This window comes from Mastomys coucha, unplaced genomic scaffold, assembly GCF_008632895.1.
Source record: "Mastomys coucha isolate ucsf_1 unplaced genomic scaffold, UCSF_Mcou_1 pScaffold23, whole genome shotgun sequence".
NCBI classification, from domain to species: domain Eukaryota; kingdom Metazoa; phylum Chordata; class Mammalia; order Rodentia; family Muridae; genus Mastomys; species Mastomys coucha.
In genome coordinates this window covers 81,322,479-81,341,904 of record NW_022196906.1, presented here as the reverse complement: position 1 = coordinate 81,341,904, position 19,426 = coordinate 81,322,479, and the positions used below count along the sequence as shown (strand labels likewise).

Here is a 19,426-nt window from a genome sequence, read left to right as displayed (position 1 = left end):
GTATGTTCCTTCCTCCTGGTACCAAACTGCAGTTTTCTTCTTTTGTTAGCTGGTCATGAGGAATTTCCCAAAGGCCACAGATATGATTTAAAGGATAAACGAGAGACATGGCTGTGCGTAAGAGACACTCTGGAAATGACCCAATGTTCATACAACTTGTCTGCTTACTCTTGTCTTGCTTGGCTGATATATATCCTAGGATAGCCTCATGTTTATTCAACTTTACAGCTTGATTGATTACATAGTGCCCACTCTTGTGTCTGAGGACCACCTCATTCTCTTTGGTCAGGATCTTGGTCTCTAGAAGTAAGCCAACGACAACCTCTTTAAAGGACATCACTGTTACCTGAAGAAGACAAGTCTCTGTTATCACCAGGGGCCCATGCTGGAGCATGACAGAGGGAATTCACACCATGTAAATCAGTTGCACACTCCTTAAGTACCTTTAGATTCTCTGAAACCAAGGCTCTGGTGGCCTAAGTTTGGAGCAGTTATGGAACTTTTTCTGTTGCCTGAGCTCTGCTCTTTGCTGTCACTGCAGGATGTTCTTATAGCAGCACGCTCACATGTTCTATGTGTCTCCTTCAAAATCAAGGCAGCTTGGCAGATTCTGAGCTGTGTCTTAGTTACAAGAAGCTCCAACTACAAAATATACCTTTGACATAAAGCATTCTTTAAACTACCCAGGCCTTTGGAGACTCAGAAACTTTATTAAGGTGGCATGTCCAGAATTTTTTTTTCTTTTTTTGGATTCTGCCTTCCTCTTTGCCAGTTATGTCTCTTACCAAGACTTGCCTGATGCCTGAAGTAGTTCTCCAGTAAGAACCATCACGCTGATGTTATCAGAGCAATGTCCTATGGGATTGTGGCACCACACAGGTTGATGTTCTTAAGATGAGACAATGGTTGTAAATGCCACCTCTGCCTGCTGATAGTGAACTCCTTCTGATGGTCTCTGAGATAAATGCATCTTGTACCTCAATAGCCACCTCCCAGATGCCAAGAATTGTGCTACTTCTCCTCTGGTGAAAGAGGACACTTTTGGGTCTCTGTGACCCAATAGACTTTATTGCTTGATTAAGTTTACAGTAACCATTGTTAACCTCTAAAACTTTTTTTTGTTGTTGTTTTTGCACAAACAAAATATTCAGGTTACCCAGAGATTAAGTAGAATTGCTATTCCTGGGTCTGCACAGGGATCATCAAATTATGACGACTTTGTTGGTGTCAAACTATATCCCTTTTTAGTACCCACAGGTCATACTGTACATTCACTAAATCTAATTCCTGGTCATAAAGATTCTATCCAAAGTGGTGGAACATTGATTCATATCAGTCCCAAAGGGGCACTAGCATCTTAAAGTCAGTGTTCCTTAAAAGTCTGGGTGTATAAGCCAGCTTCCACTTTCTAGCCCCTGTGTGTAAAGAGTTTAGAAGTCACCATTGTCCTAACATGTAAAGAACTGAGCAGGCTGGAAAACTAACTCTCTTTGTAGTCACAAGAGAGATTAGGCACAGGACAAACCTCTGCCCCTGCTATTGGAGAAGCCAACCAGTACACATGATAAATCCTGGCTAACCTGGCAATCACTCAAAAGTGAAGACTACCATGGGAACTGGGGCAGAGGTAGGAGGAGCTGACTGACACATTGCTGGAGGCAGACTCCAAGCAAGCATGAGAGCTGTGACCACACTTTCATTTTGCTTTTAGGAGCTCAAGTAGGTTTCCTCTATGTTCTGGAATGGGAGGAAGCACAGCTGCCCTGTAGTTTACAGTCGGCTTTCATCCTGATCAGTTATATCTGATAAAATTAGGCTAAAATTTTAAACTAGTAAAAAAACATACTTTACAAAATTGGTGTCTGGCACCAAAACATGTGTTCCAGAAGCTCAGACATGTCACCTATGATGAATGACCCCCAAACTACAGGGCCTATATTTTTAATACAGGCCTATAATTTTTGAACTCTAGAAACTAAAAAATAGGGGGAAATCTTGAAAGAATCAAGGGGGTAAATGATTATAGCTTTAAAGAAGCAAAAATAAGAATTATATGTAAGATCTTCTCAGAAGCCAGGCAGACAAGAAGGGACAAGGGTGAAGTGTGTAAAATGTTGAGAGGGACCCTCAACACCCTTGAGTCCTAAATTCTTGGAAATTATCCTTCATAGGACTGGTGAAATAAATGCCTCAGGTTTAGAGCATTTGCTATTATTGCAGAAGACTGGGTTTTTTTCCCAGCACATCAGGCAGCCTATAGCCACCTATAACTCCAGCTTCAGGGATTCTAACACCCTCTTCTGGCCTCTGTGGACACACAAATACAAATAAAAATTTAAAATACCCCAGATAGGGAACCAATGACAGACCAAGGTATAGATACTGCCAAAATCCAACTTAGTAATCCATAAGATTTGTTGGGGGAAACTTACCAGACCAAAAATGATTCAAAAACAGCCTACCCCAGCGTTATAAAATCTATAAACTTGGAAAACACTCTGCAGCCCACAGATAGCTCAACAGAATGAAGATTGTATTTTCCCAGTAGCTTAGTTTGTCTCTGTTCCTTCTAGGCAGATCGGCTTGTTTGAGTGTCTCTCAGCAGTTCTTACTGCTGATATATGCTGTGCGTGGGGGTAGTGAATCTGTTCAGTTTCAGGGACTTCCTGAAGTCCTTTGGTTGCTTACTTCCCCAGCTTAATGAGCTTCCAGTAGAATGGAGTGTTCTCCCATCTGTTCAAACATTCCGCATTATAAGGAACTTCCCTCACAGTCAGTTCTATCTTGAAGGAAAGTGCTACACAGCACCAGTAAAACAAAAATTGAGCCAAGGATTTTAAAAAGACACCTTATAGCAAAGGCATGCAAATGTGAAATACACATATGAAAACAGCCACCTATTGTGATAAAAATCAAAACAACAAGGCAGTCTGAAAACAATGCACTGTCTCCGATTCCAATTGTGTGTCATTCTAGAAAATTAAACTAAGGACTCAGTCAAGAGGTCGCTGCTGATTAGCAGGGACTGGGATGAAAAGGCAGAGCACAGGGATTGAGGGCAGTGTACCAGTTGTGTGACACCCGAACAGTGAATTCACAGACATCAGAATCATCAGGAACACCAACTGTGGACACTGGGTGATATGGCATCATAGGCTGGAAAACTGTAACACAACATTCACACAGAAGCTGAGTACAGAATCTTTATGCCTGATGGCAAGAAGAATGAGGACTATCTCTACATTTTTGCCAAAATGCTCCAAAAACTAGTTCTGTCTTTGTTTGTGTTAAGTGCACATGTCTGTGTTTGGCTGTCTAGGCCTGTCTCCTTCCCAGCTGTGCCTATTTCTTCTGTAGTGGTCACCATACTGATGACCAGGATAAAGTATCTTTAGTAGAGTTTAAGGACTTTGCTCAAGAATGTCTGGAGTCCTCATTAGAACTCAAGAGTTCCTGATTCCATAGGTCTGAGATGGGGTCCCAGACTGCATTCTCAGTAAGCTCTTTAGAGGCATAGTCCTGCTAGCCAGAGTAGTTCATTTTGGTGACCTCTGTATTAGAGCCACACCTGGATGCTCACACGTGTCCACTCAAGTTGATAAGTTGTTAATCATATTGCAGATCTAATTTACTCCTCTTTCTTTCCTGCCCAGCAGCTTATGATTCCATTACAATTTTCCATTTGTTATCATTTAGGGCTGGTGGTTCATGGCTTAGGGCTAGGAGGCTGGGATGAGGTACCAGGGCACCCAGCTAGATTTGTATTTCAGACCAACATACTTCCTAAAGTTTTATTTTATATGTATGGGTATTTTGCCTGCATGTATGTCTGTGTACAATGTCAATGCCCACATGGTCAGAAGAGGGCATTGATTCCCTAGAACTGGAGTTACAGAGAGTTGTGAGCCACCATGTGGGTGCTGGGAATTAAACCCATGTTCTCTGGAAGAGCAACACATGCTCTTAACCACTGAGCCATCTCCCCAGCATAAAACATGAATACATTTTTGGAATTAATAAGTCATAAAATACTTCTAATAAAATGTATTTTTTTGTGTTGCTATAACTAAATCTGGTATTTTGTTTTTTAATCTGTCAGATGTCCAGTCCACTAAAATTTGTGAGATCTTGGTCTTCTTTTGGCATGCATAGTCTCCCTCCTGAATCAGACTGTGTACATGTCTGACTCTCAAAAAGCTTTAATCCCAGAAATGATCTTAGGCACAGGGTGCCTGAGCTGGAAATCAGCTTATCTAATCTTATAAGTTGTTTAACTGTAGCATAGGTGAGGAATTTCTACATACAGCTTCACTATATTCTCTGTAAAGTCATAGATAGCATTTCTGCAGAAAGACAGCTGGAAAAGAGGGGGATCGGGATGTTCAAGCAAAATAAGAGCCCTTAGCTGGAAAATGTTCTTCCTGTCTGAGCAGGCTGGTCCTGCCTTCCTTAGATGTTGGTATCTTACCCTTGATACATTAGAATTACTGGATTCTAAGTCTCACTTTGGGCCATGAAGCAGCTGGCAGGGAGTGTAGGTGGTAGAAGCCGAGGGACTGTGTGTGAGGAAAATCTTATTCCCCAGGAAACATGAGCTGATGAGAAACAGTCTCAGAGTGCCACAGTTTAACTTAGCCTCAAGCCAAAGGCAGAAACATTGTGTTTTCGTTCTTCCCTAAGTTCCTCAGCAGAAGCATGAGCAGCCACTTACTCTGTTGTTTTATTGACCTTGTTCCTACCGAGGCAGACTAGCCCATAGCTTGATAAGCTTCATTCTAGAAAAGCAGAGGAAGCTTAACTCAGTCTATGAAGATCCCAGCTTTCTGTGGGCAGAGATGGCTACCAGGTATATACCTCATCCCAGGTTCACTGTGTGACAGCTAAGAGTCTACTTCTTGGAGTCCATTCAAGTACCAAAAAGTGTGTCTTCGGAACAGACAGAAAGAAGAGATAAACAGAAAGAAAGGAAAAGAAAAGAGAACCTCCTGCATATTTTCTAACTAGAAGGGACTCTGCTATAGGAAGTTGAGTGCTTCTAAAGGTGCTTTAAGCCTTTAGAAATTGGCTCTGGGCTCTGTCTACTCCTGGAGTTAAGCTCCTGTGTTTGCAGGACCTGCTTCTTTGAGACTGCCAGTTGAGATTACTTTACAAATAAGAAGCTGCCTTGGAGGCCCAGCTTCTTGGCAGCACAGGGAAAGCTGGGAAATGGACACTTGAAGCTATAATCCAGGATTAAGGATCACGTGACTGTTACTTTAATCATCACACCTCCAAATCCAGGAAGCTGGGCAGTGGGTAGCAGGAGGCTGCTGGTGAGTAATCTCCGATGCTTTGGCTTCCTTCTGTCAGAAGCAATGGACTGAGCAGTAGCAGAAAGGCCAGGGAAGACAGCCCCTGCCTCCGGGTTTCCTTCTAGCTCCAGTTGCAGTGCGGAGCTGCGGGGTGGGGCCAGTCACTCACATCAAATACATTGCTCTGGGGGAATGGGGAGATGTTTGCCTTCTCTGGCAGATTCCTGCCCTAAATATGAAGTTGAAAATAAAATAAATTTTCATTTCAGGTGAGAGATGTTATCATTAAAGCAGGCATATAGATTTTCCTATTAATTTTCTACAGGTCACCCTTTCCTTGAGCTTTTTCCTAAGGCTTACTTCAGGCACTGTCTCTATTAGACAAGCCACACATGGATTCTTTCTGTTCTGACTGTTCTTATGAACGTTAGCATTGCAATTCTTTTTTTAAAAAGATTTATTTATTTATTTATTTTATGTAGATGAGTGCACTGTAGCTGTACAGATGGTTTTGAGCCACCATGTGGTCGCTGGGATTTGAACTCAGGACCTTCAGAAAAAGTCAGTGCTCTTACCTGCTGAGCCATCTCTCCAGCCCAGCATTGCAATTCTTATTGTTTGTGGCTGTGCAAATCCAGATACTGTTCTTTCCTGATCTTATGGACCCACACAGTCTCTGAAACTGAATTCTTCAGCTTGTTACTCTGAATCTCTTTTCTCCTTATGCCTTTGGTCTTTTCAACATGCAGCACCCTCTTTGTAGCTCATCTTCCTGGGCTCTTCTGCCTGTCAGCAATGATGTCTTGTTGGTTCTTTCTCATCCTCTCTCGCTTAGCTTTATTCCCACTTTGCCATCAAGAACCATGGATTTGGTGCCCGCCATTCACTTAGCAATCAGGCAAGTTCAGCCATGTAATTCTACCCGACACCGGCCTGACAGCTGCTAAGCTGATATAATCTGCTTTACTCTGCATTATGCTGATTTCATACATAGTTGGTATCAAGAGGGCAGTTTTTGTTTAGATTAAAATAATAGCTCTTTGAACCATTTTAATTTTTAATTTGAAAATGTTAGCTTACTAATTGAATTAAAAGGGGGAAAATTATAGGAGCACAAACATTGAACCTTTTTTGTATTAAGGACTTTTAGGAATTGGTCCAAGCATATTTCTTCTCCCTTTAATTTTCTTGTGAAGCCTTCATTGGCATTGTCTAGCTAGCAGGTAGGCACACAAGACGGGGATCCTGATTGTTTTGAGGCAAGTATGTGTTTTGCTTGTAGGAGTGAGCCTTATGGAAATGTGTGTAAGTTGAAATCAAGGACTTGCTGGCCAAGTACTTTATGTATAAACACAATTAGAAACAGTTTGGGTGCACACTTAGAAACAGCTTGCTTTAATGAAACACCATGACCAAGAGCAAGTTGAAGATGAAAAGGTTTACTTCCCTTATACTTGAGTATCACAGTTTATTCTCAAAGACAGTCAGGGCAAGAACTCACACAGGTCAGGAATCTGAGCTGATGGATGCGGATGTCCTGGAGGATACTGCTTCCTGGCATGACACTTCTGGCTTGCTCAGCCTGCTTACAGACCCAGAATGTACTGAGTACTGCCCCATCGATCACTAATTAAGAAAATACCCTTCAGGTTTGCCTACAGCCCCATCTTATACAGTCTGATTTAATGGGGTCATTTTCACAATTGATGCTTCCTCCTCTTAGATAACTGTGGCTTGTGTCAAAGGGAGATAATAACAACAAACAAACAAACAAACAAACTAGCCAAGGCAAATACTACAAAAATTGCAGTTGTTTGATTGTCATAGTGAAACTCTGACATTCAAGTGAGATGTGCTCACTAAGGACCTGGTTATAGTTGGCTTGAAAATCTCTCTCAGGGTTTGAAGTGCTGAAACAATGTACCACAGTTTTACAGATGTCAAATTTGGTCATTTCTGATACTGAAAAGCAACATGTTGTCTTTAGTAGGGAAGAAAAGAGGTCCATAGAAATAGGGTAATCTGGACCCTTCCTTTGACTCCAGGGGATGAAGGAGCCTCGGAATTTGCTGCCCCAGTAAGACACTGTGTGTTGCCTTCTGTGTCATTGCTATTTCACTATCAGAAATAGCTATGAAATGATAGCCTGGAGGGAGAGTGATTGAAGGCCTTTTGTTATTGAACCCCATCTTACCATGAAAAAAATGAAAAATACAGAAGAGACAATGAAAATTTCTCAACTATTGGTTCAAAGGGAAAATTGATATTTCTGTTTGATTTGTTTTCTCATGTTGCTTCTGAAGATCTGTAGAAAGAAATAACTTAGATGATGTTGAAGAAAAGTAATTTAAGAAATTGGAACCAAAAGGTCTGAAGAGTAAAGAAAAGACAGGAAGAAATATAATGTTTTTCAGAATAAATCCTAGTTTTTCATTTTCTTATACCACTATAGGTTGTAATCCATTGTAATAGCATGATGCTATCAGAAGCATTAGAAACAGGCTAGGGTAGATAAGAAAGGCTTTTATGAGAAGAAGAAGGAGAAGAAGGAAGAGGAAGAGAAGGAGGAGGAAGAGGAGGAGGAGGAGGAGGAGGAGGAGGAGGAGGAGGAAAGGCTCTTATCAGAGTTGACCTTTGAAAACATTCTTAATGTATTCTTCGACAATTTCATACTTATATATAATGTATTTTTATCTTATGCTCTTCCCCGCCCCCATGGAGACCTTCTTCACAACACACTGTCTCCTACTTCCATGTCTATGTTTTCTGACCCACTGAGGTTAACTAGGCTTGCTTACGTGACCATGAGCAGGGTAAAGACCACTTACTGGAGCTTGGTCAGCTTGCTAGTGACCTTTTAAAAGGAATATGAAGAAGAGTACTCATCTTGCTAAATCTTGGCATGAAGAAAAGAACATGTGTTTGTTTTCTTGATCCTTTTACTTGACTTATATACCCTACAGGGGAAGTCTGTGTAAAAAGTAAAATCACCACAGGCTGTCAACAGAAGGTAATGAGTAGTCACCCCGGGCAATTAGTTCTACTCCTAATTATATATTTTCAAACTTTTCTTAAAAAAATTAAAAATACTTGTGAGGTGATAAAATTATAAGTTGAGTGACATGAGTTGTCATATGAGAGAGTATAGATGGAACATGACTTTAGCCATATGCAGATTTAAAGAGACCCATTTCTAGAGCAGAAGTCGAGCTATTGGTTTCTTGGTCCCTTCTGTAGGGTCCTTTACCACACTGCCATTTGTAGAGTCAGCAGATAATTACTGACAGAATGAATTGACAAATACTATCGAAACCTCTGAGAAAGCATTGGGTTTTGTTTTTTAAAAAAAGATTATATGAAAAAAACACATCATACTGTTATTAAAACAGAGTACCCTAAGGACTGAATTCTAGACTTGGTGGAAACAGTAACAAGAGAACAACAGGTTCGTGTAATGTTGAGGTCTCAGTAATGTTGAGAAAAAGACTAGATTCACACAGCAGAAAGCCATGAAATGACTATAAGAGCCCCCACTTTATCTTTCAAAAACATTCTGTAATACTTGCTAGGTAATCTATGACCAATCTAATCATCAACTTATATGAGTAGAAATTAAGAAGAGTTCTTCAGTTCTGAAAGACATATACATGGTTGGTTTATAATGTATTGATTATTGTTATAAATGACCTAGTTAGAAAATAATGACCCTAGAGCTGGGATGTAACCCAGTGTAGAGCTCCCACCCAGCATGGCTTCAGCCTCCTGCATCTATGAAAGGCTGGGTAAGAAGGACAGGAGAGATGAAAGAAACAAAAGAATAAGGATGCTGTGGAATGCAGCCATAGCTTTTAGTTACGACTGTCATTAGGAACAATTTTTAAAACAAGTACAGAAGCATGGGGGCCATGTCTTGAATGTGATACAATGACTCCTGTATGCTTCCAGCTCAGTTCCTTTGTTGCTGAAATTGCTTCAAGTGAGACAGATGATCCGTGCGCCATTCTCGGATGAACCATGCACCTTTCTCCAGCTACTCAGAGTCCCTCTGTTGAGAAGCCACTTTAGCATTTTCCTGCCTATGCTTTAATTCAGGCCCTAAGCTTGAAGTAGTGACTCTAACAGAAGCCAGGAGTAAAGCATAACTCCTTAAACTCCTTGTCCCTTATCTCTTCTAGAAAAATTTTTTGAAATGAAGAAAGGTCAATGCAAAGATGCGCTAGAAATTTACAAACGATTTCTAACTAGAATGACGCGGGTATCCGAATTCCTCAAGGTTGCAGAGGTAAGTGGGCCAAGCTTTGTGGCTAAGACAACCAGAACTAGTGTGCATCATAGTGTCTGGTCTGACAAGACATCTAGCACATGTCTAGGATGTGTTAGCATGAAAGGATATCTTCCAGTCACTTCTCAGTTGGCGTCAGAGCAGTGCTCCACACTTCTGCCTCCCCGTCAGATGCACTCAAGTAAAACATTCACAGGTTATACTGCTGTTCTACAAATTGGTCCATTCCACATAAGGACTGCTTTGTTGTTGTTGTTGTTCTATGGTAAGAAAGTTGTGTATTTTGAACCCTATATTTGCCTTTAGAAAAAAATCTATTCGTTGTTTATAAGGTATAAATCATGAATCCTCATCTCCCTTACCCTGACAATGACTTAAATATAATTAAAAGGCTAAAGTATAATAACTTCAAAACACGGTTGGCATTCTCGAAATTATCTGTAAATTGGAGCTTTCTTCTCTTATGAAATCCAGTACTTGACTCATGCTGGCGTGAGAAGAGATGACATTACGATACCTCTGGTGGGACAGCCTTATCTTACATGTGGACTGACTGAGTGCTAGAGCTAGAGTGCAGTGTAAGAGGCTCCAGACTCAAGAGTGAAGCCAATGATGCTGTAGACATAGGACATGGGATGTCTGTGCTTCTTTATTACTGGAAGGATGTAATTGCTTGAATTTTTTATGCTACGTGGGTTTATTGTTTATATTTTGAATGACTTTATCCCTTGGCTTAGCCACAGTTATTAGTATAATCTAATAAAAATCATTGCTCAATTTTTTCTGTGAAAGATCAGTTATGTGCAGGCCCTCTGAGCAGAAGGTTGCTTCGCTGCCCCATTACCTCCTGGGGCAGGTGCGTCCCAGCTGCCCACTTGTTGCTCTAAAAGAGGCAGGAACTAGGCAGTGTGCAGAGATACACAGAGAAGATGTCATTCTAAGAGTCTGTCTTTAAATCACTGAACAATAGATGTACTTTGTGAACATTTATAAGACTGTTTATGGAATGGACACTAATTTTTTGAAAGTCTTTTACTAGAATAAGCATCTAAATTTCAGTGGGACAATTTTAATCATATTTATATAGTTTTCTTTCATATTTATATAATGATTTTTATCATTTGAACACATCAAAGGTAGTCTAAAATGGTTTGGTTATGATCAGTCAATACAGAAAAATCTTTAGTGAATGTTCAGAACTTAGTTGTGTCACAGACAGCATTCATGCATCATGTGGGCTCCTACTTAATGGTTAATCTGTAGTTAGAACCATTTTCCTAAAGAGTCTATGGTAGGCATTCAGAATGTCATTTTAAATGTGTGACGGTGGCTGAGAGTATATCTCAGTGATAGAGCACAGTGTGATTTGAATGAAGTTCTCTGTTAGAGTTTTGATACCATCGAAGCTAAGCAATAATCTAAGAATTTGTATTATCTATTTACAAAGCATAGTGAGCTGTCCAGCATACTGAGGGGTCAGACAGTCTCTGTAGAAGTCCCCAGACTTCCTATAGAAACTGCTTGAAACATGTCTTAGGTTCTTTAATCTACTTAGTTTCTTTGAGCCTCAATTTCATTAATAAATTAATTACCATGTAAATTATTGATAAAATAAATTATAAAGTTATACTAAATGTTTAATTTTTAGTATACTAAAATTAAAAGCAACTTTAATATTAGTTAATAAATAAATGATATGTTGAATAAATTGTAAGACGAGGAAGTTCTACACGGTGTTTTTCTTTTTCTTTTTTTTTTTTTTTGATTTTTTTTGAGACAGGGTTTCTCTGTGTAGCCCTGGCTGTCCTAGAACTCACTCTGTAGACCAGGCTGGCCTTGAACTCAGAAATCCACCTGCCTCTGCCTCCCAAGTGCTGGGATTAAAGGCATGCGCCACCACCGCCCGGCTCTACATGGTGTTTTTAAAAGGTAGACTATTCTCTATGCTAACATGGACATTCCCTTAAGCTATCATGTTGAATGAAAAATTAAATCCAATATAAAATATAAAAATAAACAGAAAAAATCAGTCATGAAATTGCAGGAAAGTAGGCAGCAGACTCGGATAATACAATATTAAGGGAGGTGATGCAAAGTAAAAAAAGAAAAGAGGGGCAGATTCCCTTACTGTGTGGATCCAGCCTACACATATACACGTGTAAGTATGTGTCCAGTGTAACACATGGAAAGGAGACCACGAGAAGGTAACATTAGGTGGTGGGGAGGACAAAATGCAGGCAGAGGGACCCATGAGTCATGAAAGGATATAAAGCCAGTCATTATTGTGGTGTGTATGAGTGTGTGGTAGATACGTGAATACAAATCGACGGTGTAAGGGTAGAGCCATAAGCTTGGCTCCACTGTTTTGGAATGGCCATTCTGACTTTGTACAGGTTCCCCAAGATGGTTTGACTGGGATCCAGCAACGGTTAGAGTAGCTTCCTAAAGCCAGCTGTTTGATGTTTTTAATTTGGAAATTAATTTGGATAAAATGTTTTATTTTTAAAAAGAAAAGAAAAATTAAGTCTAGATATTGCTGTTATTGATGGAAGAAAATGAAATATTTATATTAAAAATTTACTTGGTTATATAAACTTTTAGAACAATGATTCTCAGCCTTCCTAATGCTGCCACCCTTTAATACAGTTCCTCATGTTGTGGTGTCCCCCAACCATAAAATTACTTTGTTGCTACTCTGTAACTGTAATTTCACTACTGTTATAAATCATAATGTAAATCTCTGATATGCAGAATATCTGATATGTGACCCCTAAGGGGTTGTGATCCACAGGTTGAGACCCCTACTCTAGAAGAATATGAAAGAAACTGGCAAAGTGGTTCTGTTACACCCTGAACAGAAGATTAAGATAAATAACCATCCCCCAAGGACTCGATAGACAGAATCATTTGAATGGGAAATTATATAAAGAGCATATGCTTAAAGTAAGGTGTATATGCAGAGTAATAATTGCTTTACACCATGACTAAGCTGTAGTTTTAACAATTCCTATGAGTGATCTTATATTAAATGCCAAAAAAGTCATTAAAAAACAGAAGTAATTTTGCTTGTTTTTTTTTTATCCACAGCAAGTTGGTATTGATAAAGGCGACATTCCCGACCTCACGCAGGTAAGTGTCTCAAGGGCCTATCAAAAGATGAGACATTGATAACTAACAGATTGCCACAAGTAAGCATACTTTGTAGATGTTTCACAGATCTTGAGCTTAAGCCAACCAATTTTCTAAAAACATTATTTAACCTTACTTATTTTTTCTAATTATTGATTATGTTTCTGGATTCAGTAGAAGATTTCACTTCCCTTCAGCTGTGACTTCTTTAACGACAGCTGAATCTTCTAACTGGGCTCATTGCTTCACTACTGAGCTTGAGCCAGTGAGAGCTGTGAACATGTGTGTGACAGAGCTTGGGGTCTGAGTAGCTACTTCCGGCCATCAGAGCACACGAGCGTTCCGTCCGCTCTCCCTGTTCTCTGCATGTGCCTGGTCTGAAAGATACCCACAGAAGGGAAAAAGCCCTGGTGACAAGGTTTTGCATCCTCCCTACCCCCATGCAGAGGAGTAATTTCTGTATATTACGTAGAGGTGATCGGGGAGTGATTTCTCTGGGCCCCATGTTTAAATGACAGTGAGAGCTGAAACTGCTCATCAGCCATGTCAGGTATACAGCTCCTGAGGAGGGGGTGGTCAGAGAAGGCAGAGCTGGTCATGAGTGACATGAATGTTATATCTTTTTAAACTTAGTCTTCTATAATAGAAAAAATGGAATCCCCCCCCACTTTATATGAAAGGTTTTTTTTAATTATGTATTTGTATGTGAGCCTGCATGAGGATATGTGCACCACATACATGAAGTGTTTGTTCATGAGTGCAGTACCCATGGAGGCCAGAAGAGGGCGATGGATACCCTGAAATTGGAGCTACGGCTTCTCATCGTGAGTTACCCATGTGGGTGCTGGGAACTGAACCAGTCTTCTACAAGAGCAGCAAGTGCTCTTAACCAGTGAGCTGTCTCTCTAGCCCTACTCCCCACTTATAAGTAATGTCATGTTGTATATTATTAATTTGCCACCTTTATAAATTTTTGAAATGTTTTCATACTTGAAACAGTATGCAAATATTACTAAAAATTAGGAAAGTTGATGATAAAGGCTTTCTCTTTTTATATTACTAAAGTATAAAATATCAAGCATTCATATAAGTAAAATTCATTGAATAATTCAGAATAGGACAGCAGTATATTCTTTGGGGGAGACAGACACTACTCAGATGAAATATTAGTTAAAATATTTCTACTCATTTTAGTGTTGTCTAGTAGAGTTATATATACCTGAATAAGATGTTGATTTTTTTAGCATGTGTAACTATTAAGTATGCAAAAAGTATTATTTCAAGATATCTTTGTTGAAGTAAGTTTATCTTTGTAACATCATAAGAAAATGGATGTTTTCATTTGTTTCATCTATAGCCAAAGACTACACTGCATTCTTTCTAAGTGTTCCAAATATATAATACATGTCTTAAAAAGGACATTACAATTTTAGCTCGATGAATATTTTTAGAAACAGTCAATTTTCTTTTATACTATGGACAAGCCTCACTGTGGGACAAATACAAACCAGCTATTTAGATCAGTGGAGCTTGGCAGGTAAGAGCAGGCCTTCACATGTCTCCCTTTGGGCAGTCTAGACGCTATGAGAAAGTCAAGGGACCATATAAATACCTCGTTGGTTTTCAGTTTTGAAAATGATAGCAGATCATTGAAGGAAGGGGCACATACTTGGGTTTCATTTTTAATGATACCAGAATACTCACTGCAGCTGATGTCATGGCTCAGGATGTCCATAGACATATTTAATGATGTATGCTGTATGTGCCAGGACTTGAGAAGCCTAGTAGAAAGCTGTTCTCTGATAGTCATTAAAATCCAGAACATTCTATCCTGTTTTTCTTGTGACCTAAAGAGCAGCATAAACTTCAATATTAGTATTTATTTTTAAATTACTACCCCATAAAAACTCCTCTAACTAAAATCTCTGTGCATTTAAATTCCAGTATGAGAATATGGCATGCCTCTGGAATGTCTTAATTAGTAGCTTGATTATGTTTTCTTTTTCTCTGTGACTGTGAGCCACATGCACCAGCTCCATAGACTCTCCTCTATTACAGCCCCTTTCTCCAAGCTGAAGGGAGTCTCCCACTGAGCCAGGGACTTAGGAACCCCTAGGCCTCTCACAGTACAGTCAGGCTTAGGCAGGAATGTGAGACTTCTGAAGTTTAGCCCTTCAGAGAGGATTAAATCAATACCAGGTTGTATGGACCCATTAACTCCTGGGAGATGAAGGTCTGCTCTCTGCCAGGTTTCAGCATAGCTTCTGTGGCACTCCATCTAGCACAGAAATGAACCAAAATGTCTGTCTGAAAAGAATTAAATAGGGGCTGGAGAGGTGGCTCAGGGGTTAAGAATGCGGCTCCCTTGCAGAGGACTGAGGTTTCCCAACACCCAAGTCAAGTGGCTCACAAGGGTCTGTAACTCCAGCCCCAAGGAACCAACACCAGCACATCATCTGGACTCTCTGGGTACTGCACTCATGAGCAAATTCAAACACTCATTGTCTTTTCTTTTTTTCTTTGTTCTTGAAAATAATTGTTTTCATACCATAGAGTCTGGTCATGGTTTCTCCTTCCCTAGCTCCTCCTCTTAGACTCACCCTACTTCCCTACCCACCTAAAATCCCACACCTTCTTTCTCTCTCTCTCTTTCGGGGTGGTGGGGGAACAATAGCAACAAAACAGAACAAGAAAAAGCATATAAAATGCCAAAAAAAACCAAACTCCATAGAAACCAAAATATACAAACAAAATACCAATAAGATTAAAAAAAAAAAAAAAAGCCAAAACATGAGACAAAAAAAATCTACAAAAATACCTTTGAGTTCATTTTGTGTTGGCCATTTACTGCTGGATGTGTGGTTAATATACCAGTGAGACTCCGCTAGCAATTTTTCCTTTGCTAAATAAATAAATAAACAAATATAAATGATGGTGACCAGAAGGAACTCCTATTGAACATAGAATAAAATTTCTAAGGATTAAAATTTCTCTTACAGAAAAAAACACCACACACACACACACACACACACACACACACACAGAGGAATTTAACACACACTTGAGAGTGTGGACCATAACACCTGTGCATGTAGCCTCACCACATACGTGATTTGTTCATTTTAAAGATTATGCCACTGATCATTCTTTGACACATTTATTATTGCCTGTCACCTAGTTGACCTTATCCACGTGGCCGTTTTTCTGAAACGTAGAGATAAAGATGCTGACTATCGGTGTTGCCTTAAGTTTCTCTCGCCCCAGCAGAGGCATTCTGAAAGTGCCTGCTTTGAAGGTCAGGAGGCCACTGTTATGCCCTGCCTACTGTGTGTCAGGTACCACCAACAGTAAAGAGGGCATATATCACATGCTCCTGAACATTCCCATCAAAGGGTGTCTCTTGGAACTTCACATGTCCTTATGAAAAATTGAAATGTTAAGGCAATTTTTTAAAATCCTGTAGGATAAAAGGCTCAACTGAATTATATGGAGAGTGTGTTGCTCAGTAACTCCCCGGAGCAGGTCATCCTCTTGAGGGGCTCCCTTTTCAGCTGATGTGATCTCTGCTACACTGTCCAGTTTTTCAGTTATTAAAGAATGGCCCACCAGGCATGGTGGCTCACACCTTTAGTCCCAGCACCCAAGAGGCAGAGGCAGGTGGATTTGAGGCCAGCCAGGGCTACAGAGTAAGATCCTGTCTCCAAAAAGAGAGTGAGGAGTAGACATGTCGCAGGAAGAATGCAGTCACAAGCAATCTTCCTGATGTTTTGTTATCTCAGCCTTGACAGGCCACAGACTGTGCGTCCCGTAAGCCTTTGCTAGCCCATGTTTCCTTCTACATTTTTTATAATAAATTGTGTTTGCATTTCTTGAGCTTTTATTTGAGCTCAGCAAAAAAATAATCATATTTATTTATTTCACATGTAGAGAACATGAGTCTTATGACTAAAGAGAGACTCCATGACTTGATATGTGTTTCCCACCACCATTTATGTGAAGAAAATATAAATCTGCTCTCATGCCTCTTTGGCCACCTTCACTGTCATCTATAAGACATAAGACACACATGTTTATCATGAGATGTGAGAAGAATCACTGTGAAGTTATCAGATGAAAACTTTCTGTTTAAAGTTACAATGCACATTTATTTAGTGATCGTTTCTTTGAGATATAGAATCTAATGTACAGAACAAAATTTTAATTAACTACCTCAAAAATTCATTTTTTTGAAACTTAGTATAGTTTGCTATCTTCACCTGACCTGTATTTGACATTCTAATTTGTGTATTTTCTAAACATACTAGATACCTTAACAACTTTTTTAATCTGAAATGTGTCAGGCAGAGCTAAGAGAGGTGTCTCTTGCTATCCTACTTTGGTAATTTGGATCAAATCAATATGTTTATGCATTTTATAATTTTTATATATAATTAAAATTTTATATTTATAATCACATAATTATAATAATCACATAAATGTTGAATGTTTGAGTCTTTTGTAAAAATTAAAATTAATATTAAATAAATACCTAAATGTCCAAAGTTTTTAAAACTTAAGTAAGAATCTGATTTTATGTTGTTAAGCGCAGGTAGACTATAGAATTATATGAATTTCTTGTAATTTTTTTTGTATTTAAAAAGTTAGCATGGTTTGTGTGAAGTCCTTCAAGTTGAATTTCCCATTAAAAAACAAATACTAGGCCAGGCAGGGGTGGCGCACGCCTTTAATCCCAGCACTTAGGAGGAAGAAGCAGGCAGATTTCTGAGTTCAAGGCCAACCTGGTCTACAGAGTGAGTTCCAGGACAGCCAGGGCTACACAGAGAAACTGTCTCCAAAAAAAAGAAAAGAAAAGGAAAGGAAAACACAACAACAACAAATACCAGAATGTACCTATACATGTATGCACATGTTTCAGCATTAACTGCTTTTCTCTGAATCTCTACACTGTTGAGGTCTAGTTTACATTAAGAGAAAAAGCAAGTTCAATTTCTACTACTTGAAGAGTAGATTGGGCAAATAGTTGTAGAAACCATTATGTCCCCTTTGAATATACAATAAAATACCATTTTTAGTGCCTGAAATTTCATAGAAACATTGAATTTTTAAGGATTGAAACATATCAAATCTATTTGATAATACAAAATTTTATTATGTTGGTTGGTTACTTCATTATATATAAATTAAATACTAAATAATTGGAAAACTTTAACTGCCACTCTATATTAAGGTGACATTCTTATTGTCACTGAACGGTTTTTTAAATTATAGTGATAATATTTCCTAATATTTCAACCAGGCATGCATAAATGAATTTTACTGTATTTTCAAATTTCTATAAATTTATATTTGAGCACATATATTTTGGATTTGGATGCAAATAAATGCCTATTTCTTTTTACTGTGGCTCTGCGTGAAGTAGTAGCGAACTTGACCTTAGTCCTTAGTAGATGCCTGTCAGATGCAGGAAACACCCTTTACTGTGACTGTGTTGTGACGTCATCGGGTATGGAGTGGAGGTGAGTCTATTTAAGACGGGCCTCTCTGAGATGCCACAGAACTTAAATACCTAAATGTCAAAGGACATAGCATGGATCCATCTCAGGCAGGGTGCTCACATGAACTTCTGCCACACGGGGTTACAGGAATGTTAAAGGGTGTTTGGCTTGGGAGAGAACAACACAGACGTTTGTTTTTATTTCTTCTTGTAGGCTCCCAGCAGTCTTATGGAGACTCTCGAACAACATCTAAATACCTTAGAAGGAAAGAAACCTGGAAACAAGTACGCACTGCTTGTAGACTGTAAATAAGATGAAAAACACCGAGTGGCTCCTCATGAAAATGAGCTTTCTCGGGGGTAACTACTTACTCCAGGGCAGATTCAGGGTGTGTTTAGCTTCCAGTCTCCTGGCTTCCCTCAGAAACATCTGCCCTTCCTTCCAGCGTATGACACTGACCTAGCCAGGCCACCTGCCTGCAGGAAATACTGCAGAAGAATCATGGTTGCAGCAGGCTGACTGGGTTACAGATAGGTCTTTAGAAGTTACTCTTTAAGAGTTGGGGCAGGGATTGTGGGTCCCGAAGGAGATAGGAACTCTACAGGAAAAACAACATAGTCAAGTGACCTGGGCTCTTGAGAGCTCTCAGAGACTGAACCACCAACCAAGAGCATGCACAGGCTGCCCTAGGCCCCCTGCACATGTACAGCAGATGTTTAGCTTGGTCTTCATGTAGGTCCTGAACAATGGAAGCTGGAGCTATCCTTAAAGCTGTTGCTTGTCTGTGGAACCCGTTTCCCTCACTTGGCTGTCTTGTCTGGCCTCGGGGGTGAGGGAGGTGGGAGAAGAAGAACCTAGCCCGGCAGTACAGGTATCCCAGGGGCCCCTTCCACTCTCTCAGAGGAGAAAGGGAAGAGAATGGGAGGAGGGACCGTGAGAGGGGGCGACCAGGACGGGGAACAATGATCAGGATATAAAGTGAATAAATAAATTAAAGGGGAAAAAAAGTTACTCTTTAAAAGTTAAAGCTATTGTGATTGGTTGGGACTCAAACAAGCAGAGTTTCACAGGCATCCCTGAATACCGAGACTTCCCGACTGCAGTGTGAGAAAAGACAGGCTTTCAAGTGTAGTTTCCAGAGAAACACCTCCCCATAAGCCCTTAGGCACACCCTGCGGCGGACATTACTCCGGAATCATGCTGTTGAGGGAGTAGCAAGCAGCAAGCGG

General features: G+C 39.8%; 1 protein-coding gene across 9 annotated transcripts in view; it reads left to right on the top strand.

Annotated features, from left to right (window-relative positions):
• The window catches only part of Snap91 (synaptosome associated protein 91), a 113,915-nt gene that overhangs the window by 47,274 nt on the left and 47,215 nt on the right, over positions 1–19,426 (top strand). For all 9 annotated transcript variants that reach the window (XM_031346228.1, XM_031346235.1, XM_031346231.1 and 6 more), the window contains 3 exons: positions 9,467–9,573; positions 12,661–12,702; positions 18,411–18,481. In XM_031346228.1, coding sequence (XP_031202088.1) covers positions 9,467–9,573; positions 12,661–12,702; positions 18,411–18,481 — 220 coding nt within the window. The remainder of the gene's footprint in view (positions 1–9,466; positions 9,574–12,660; positions 12,703–18,410; positions 18,482–19,426) is intronic.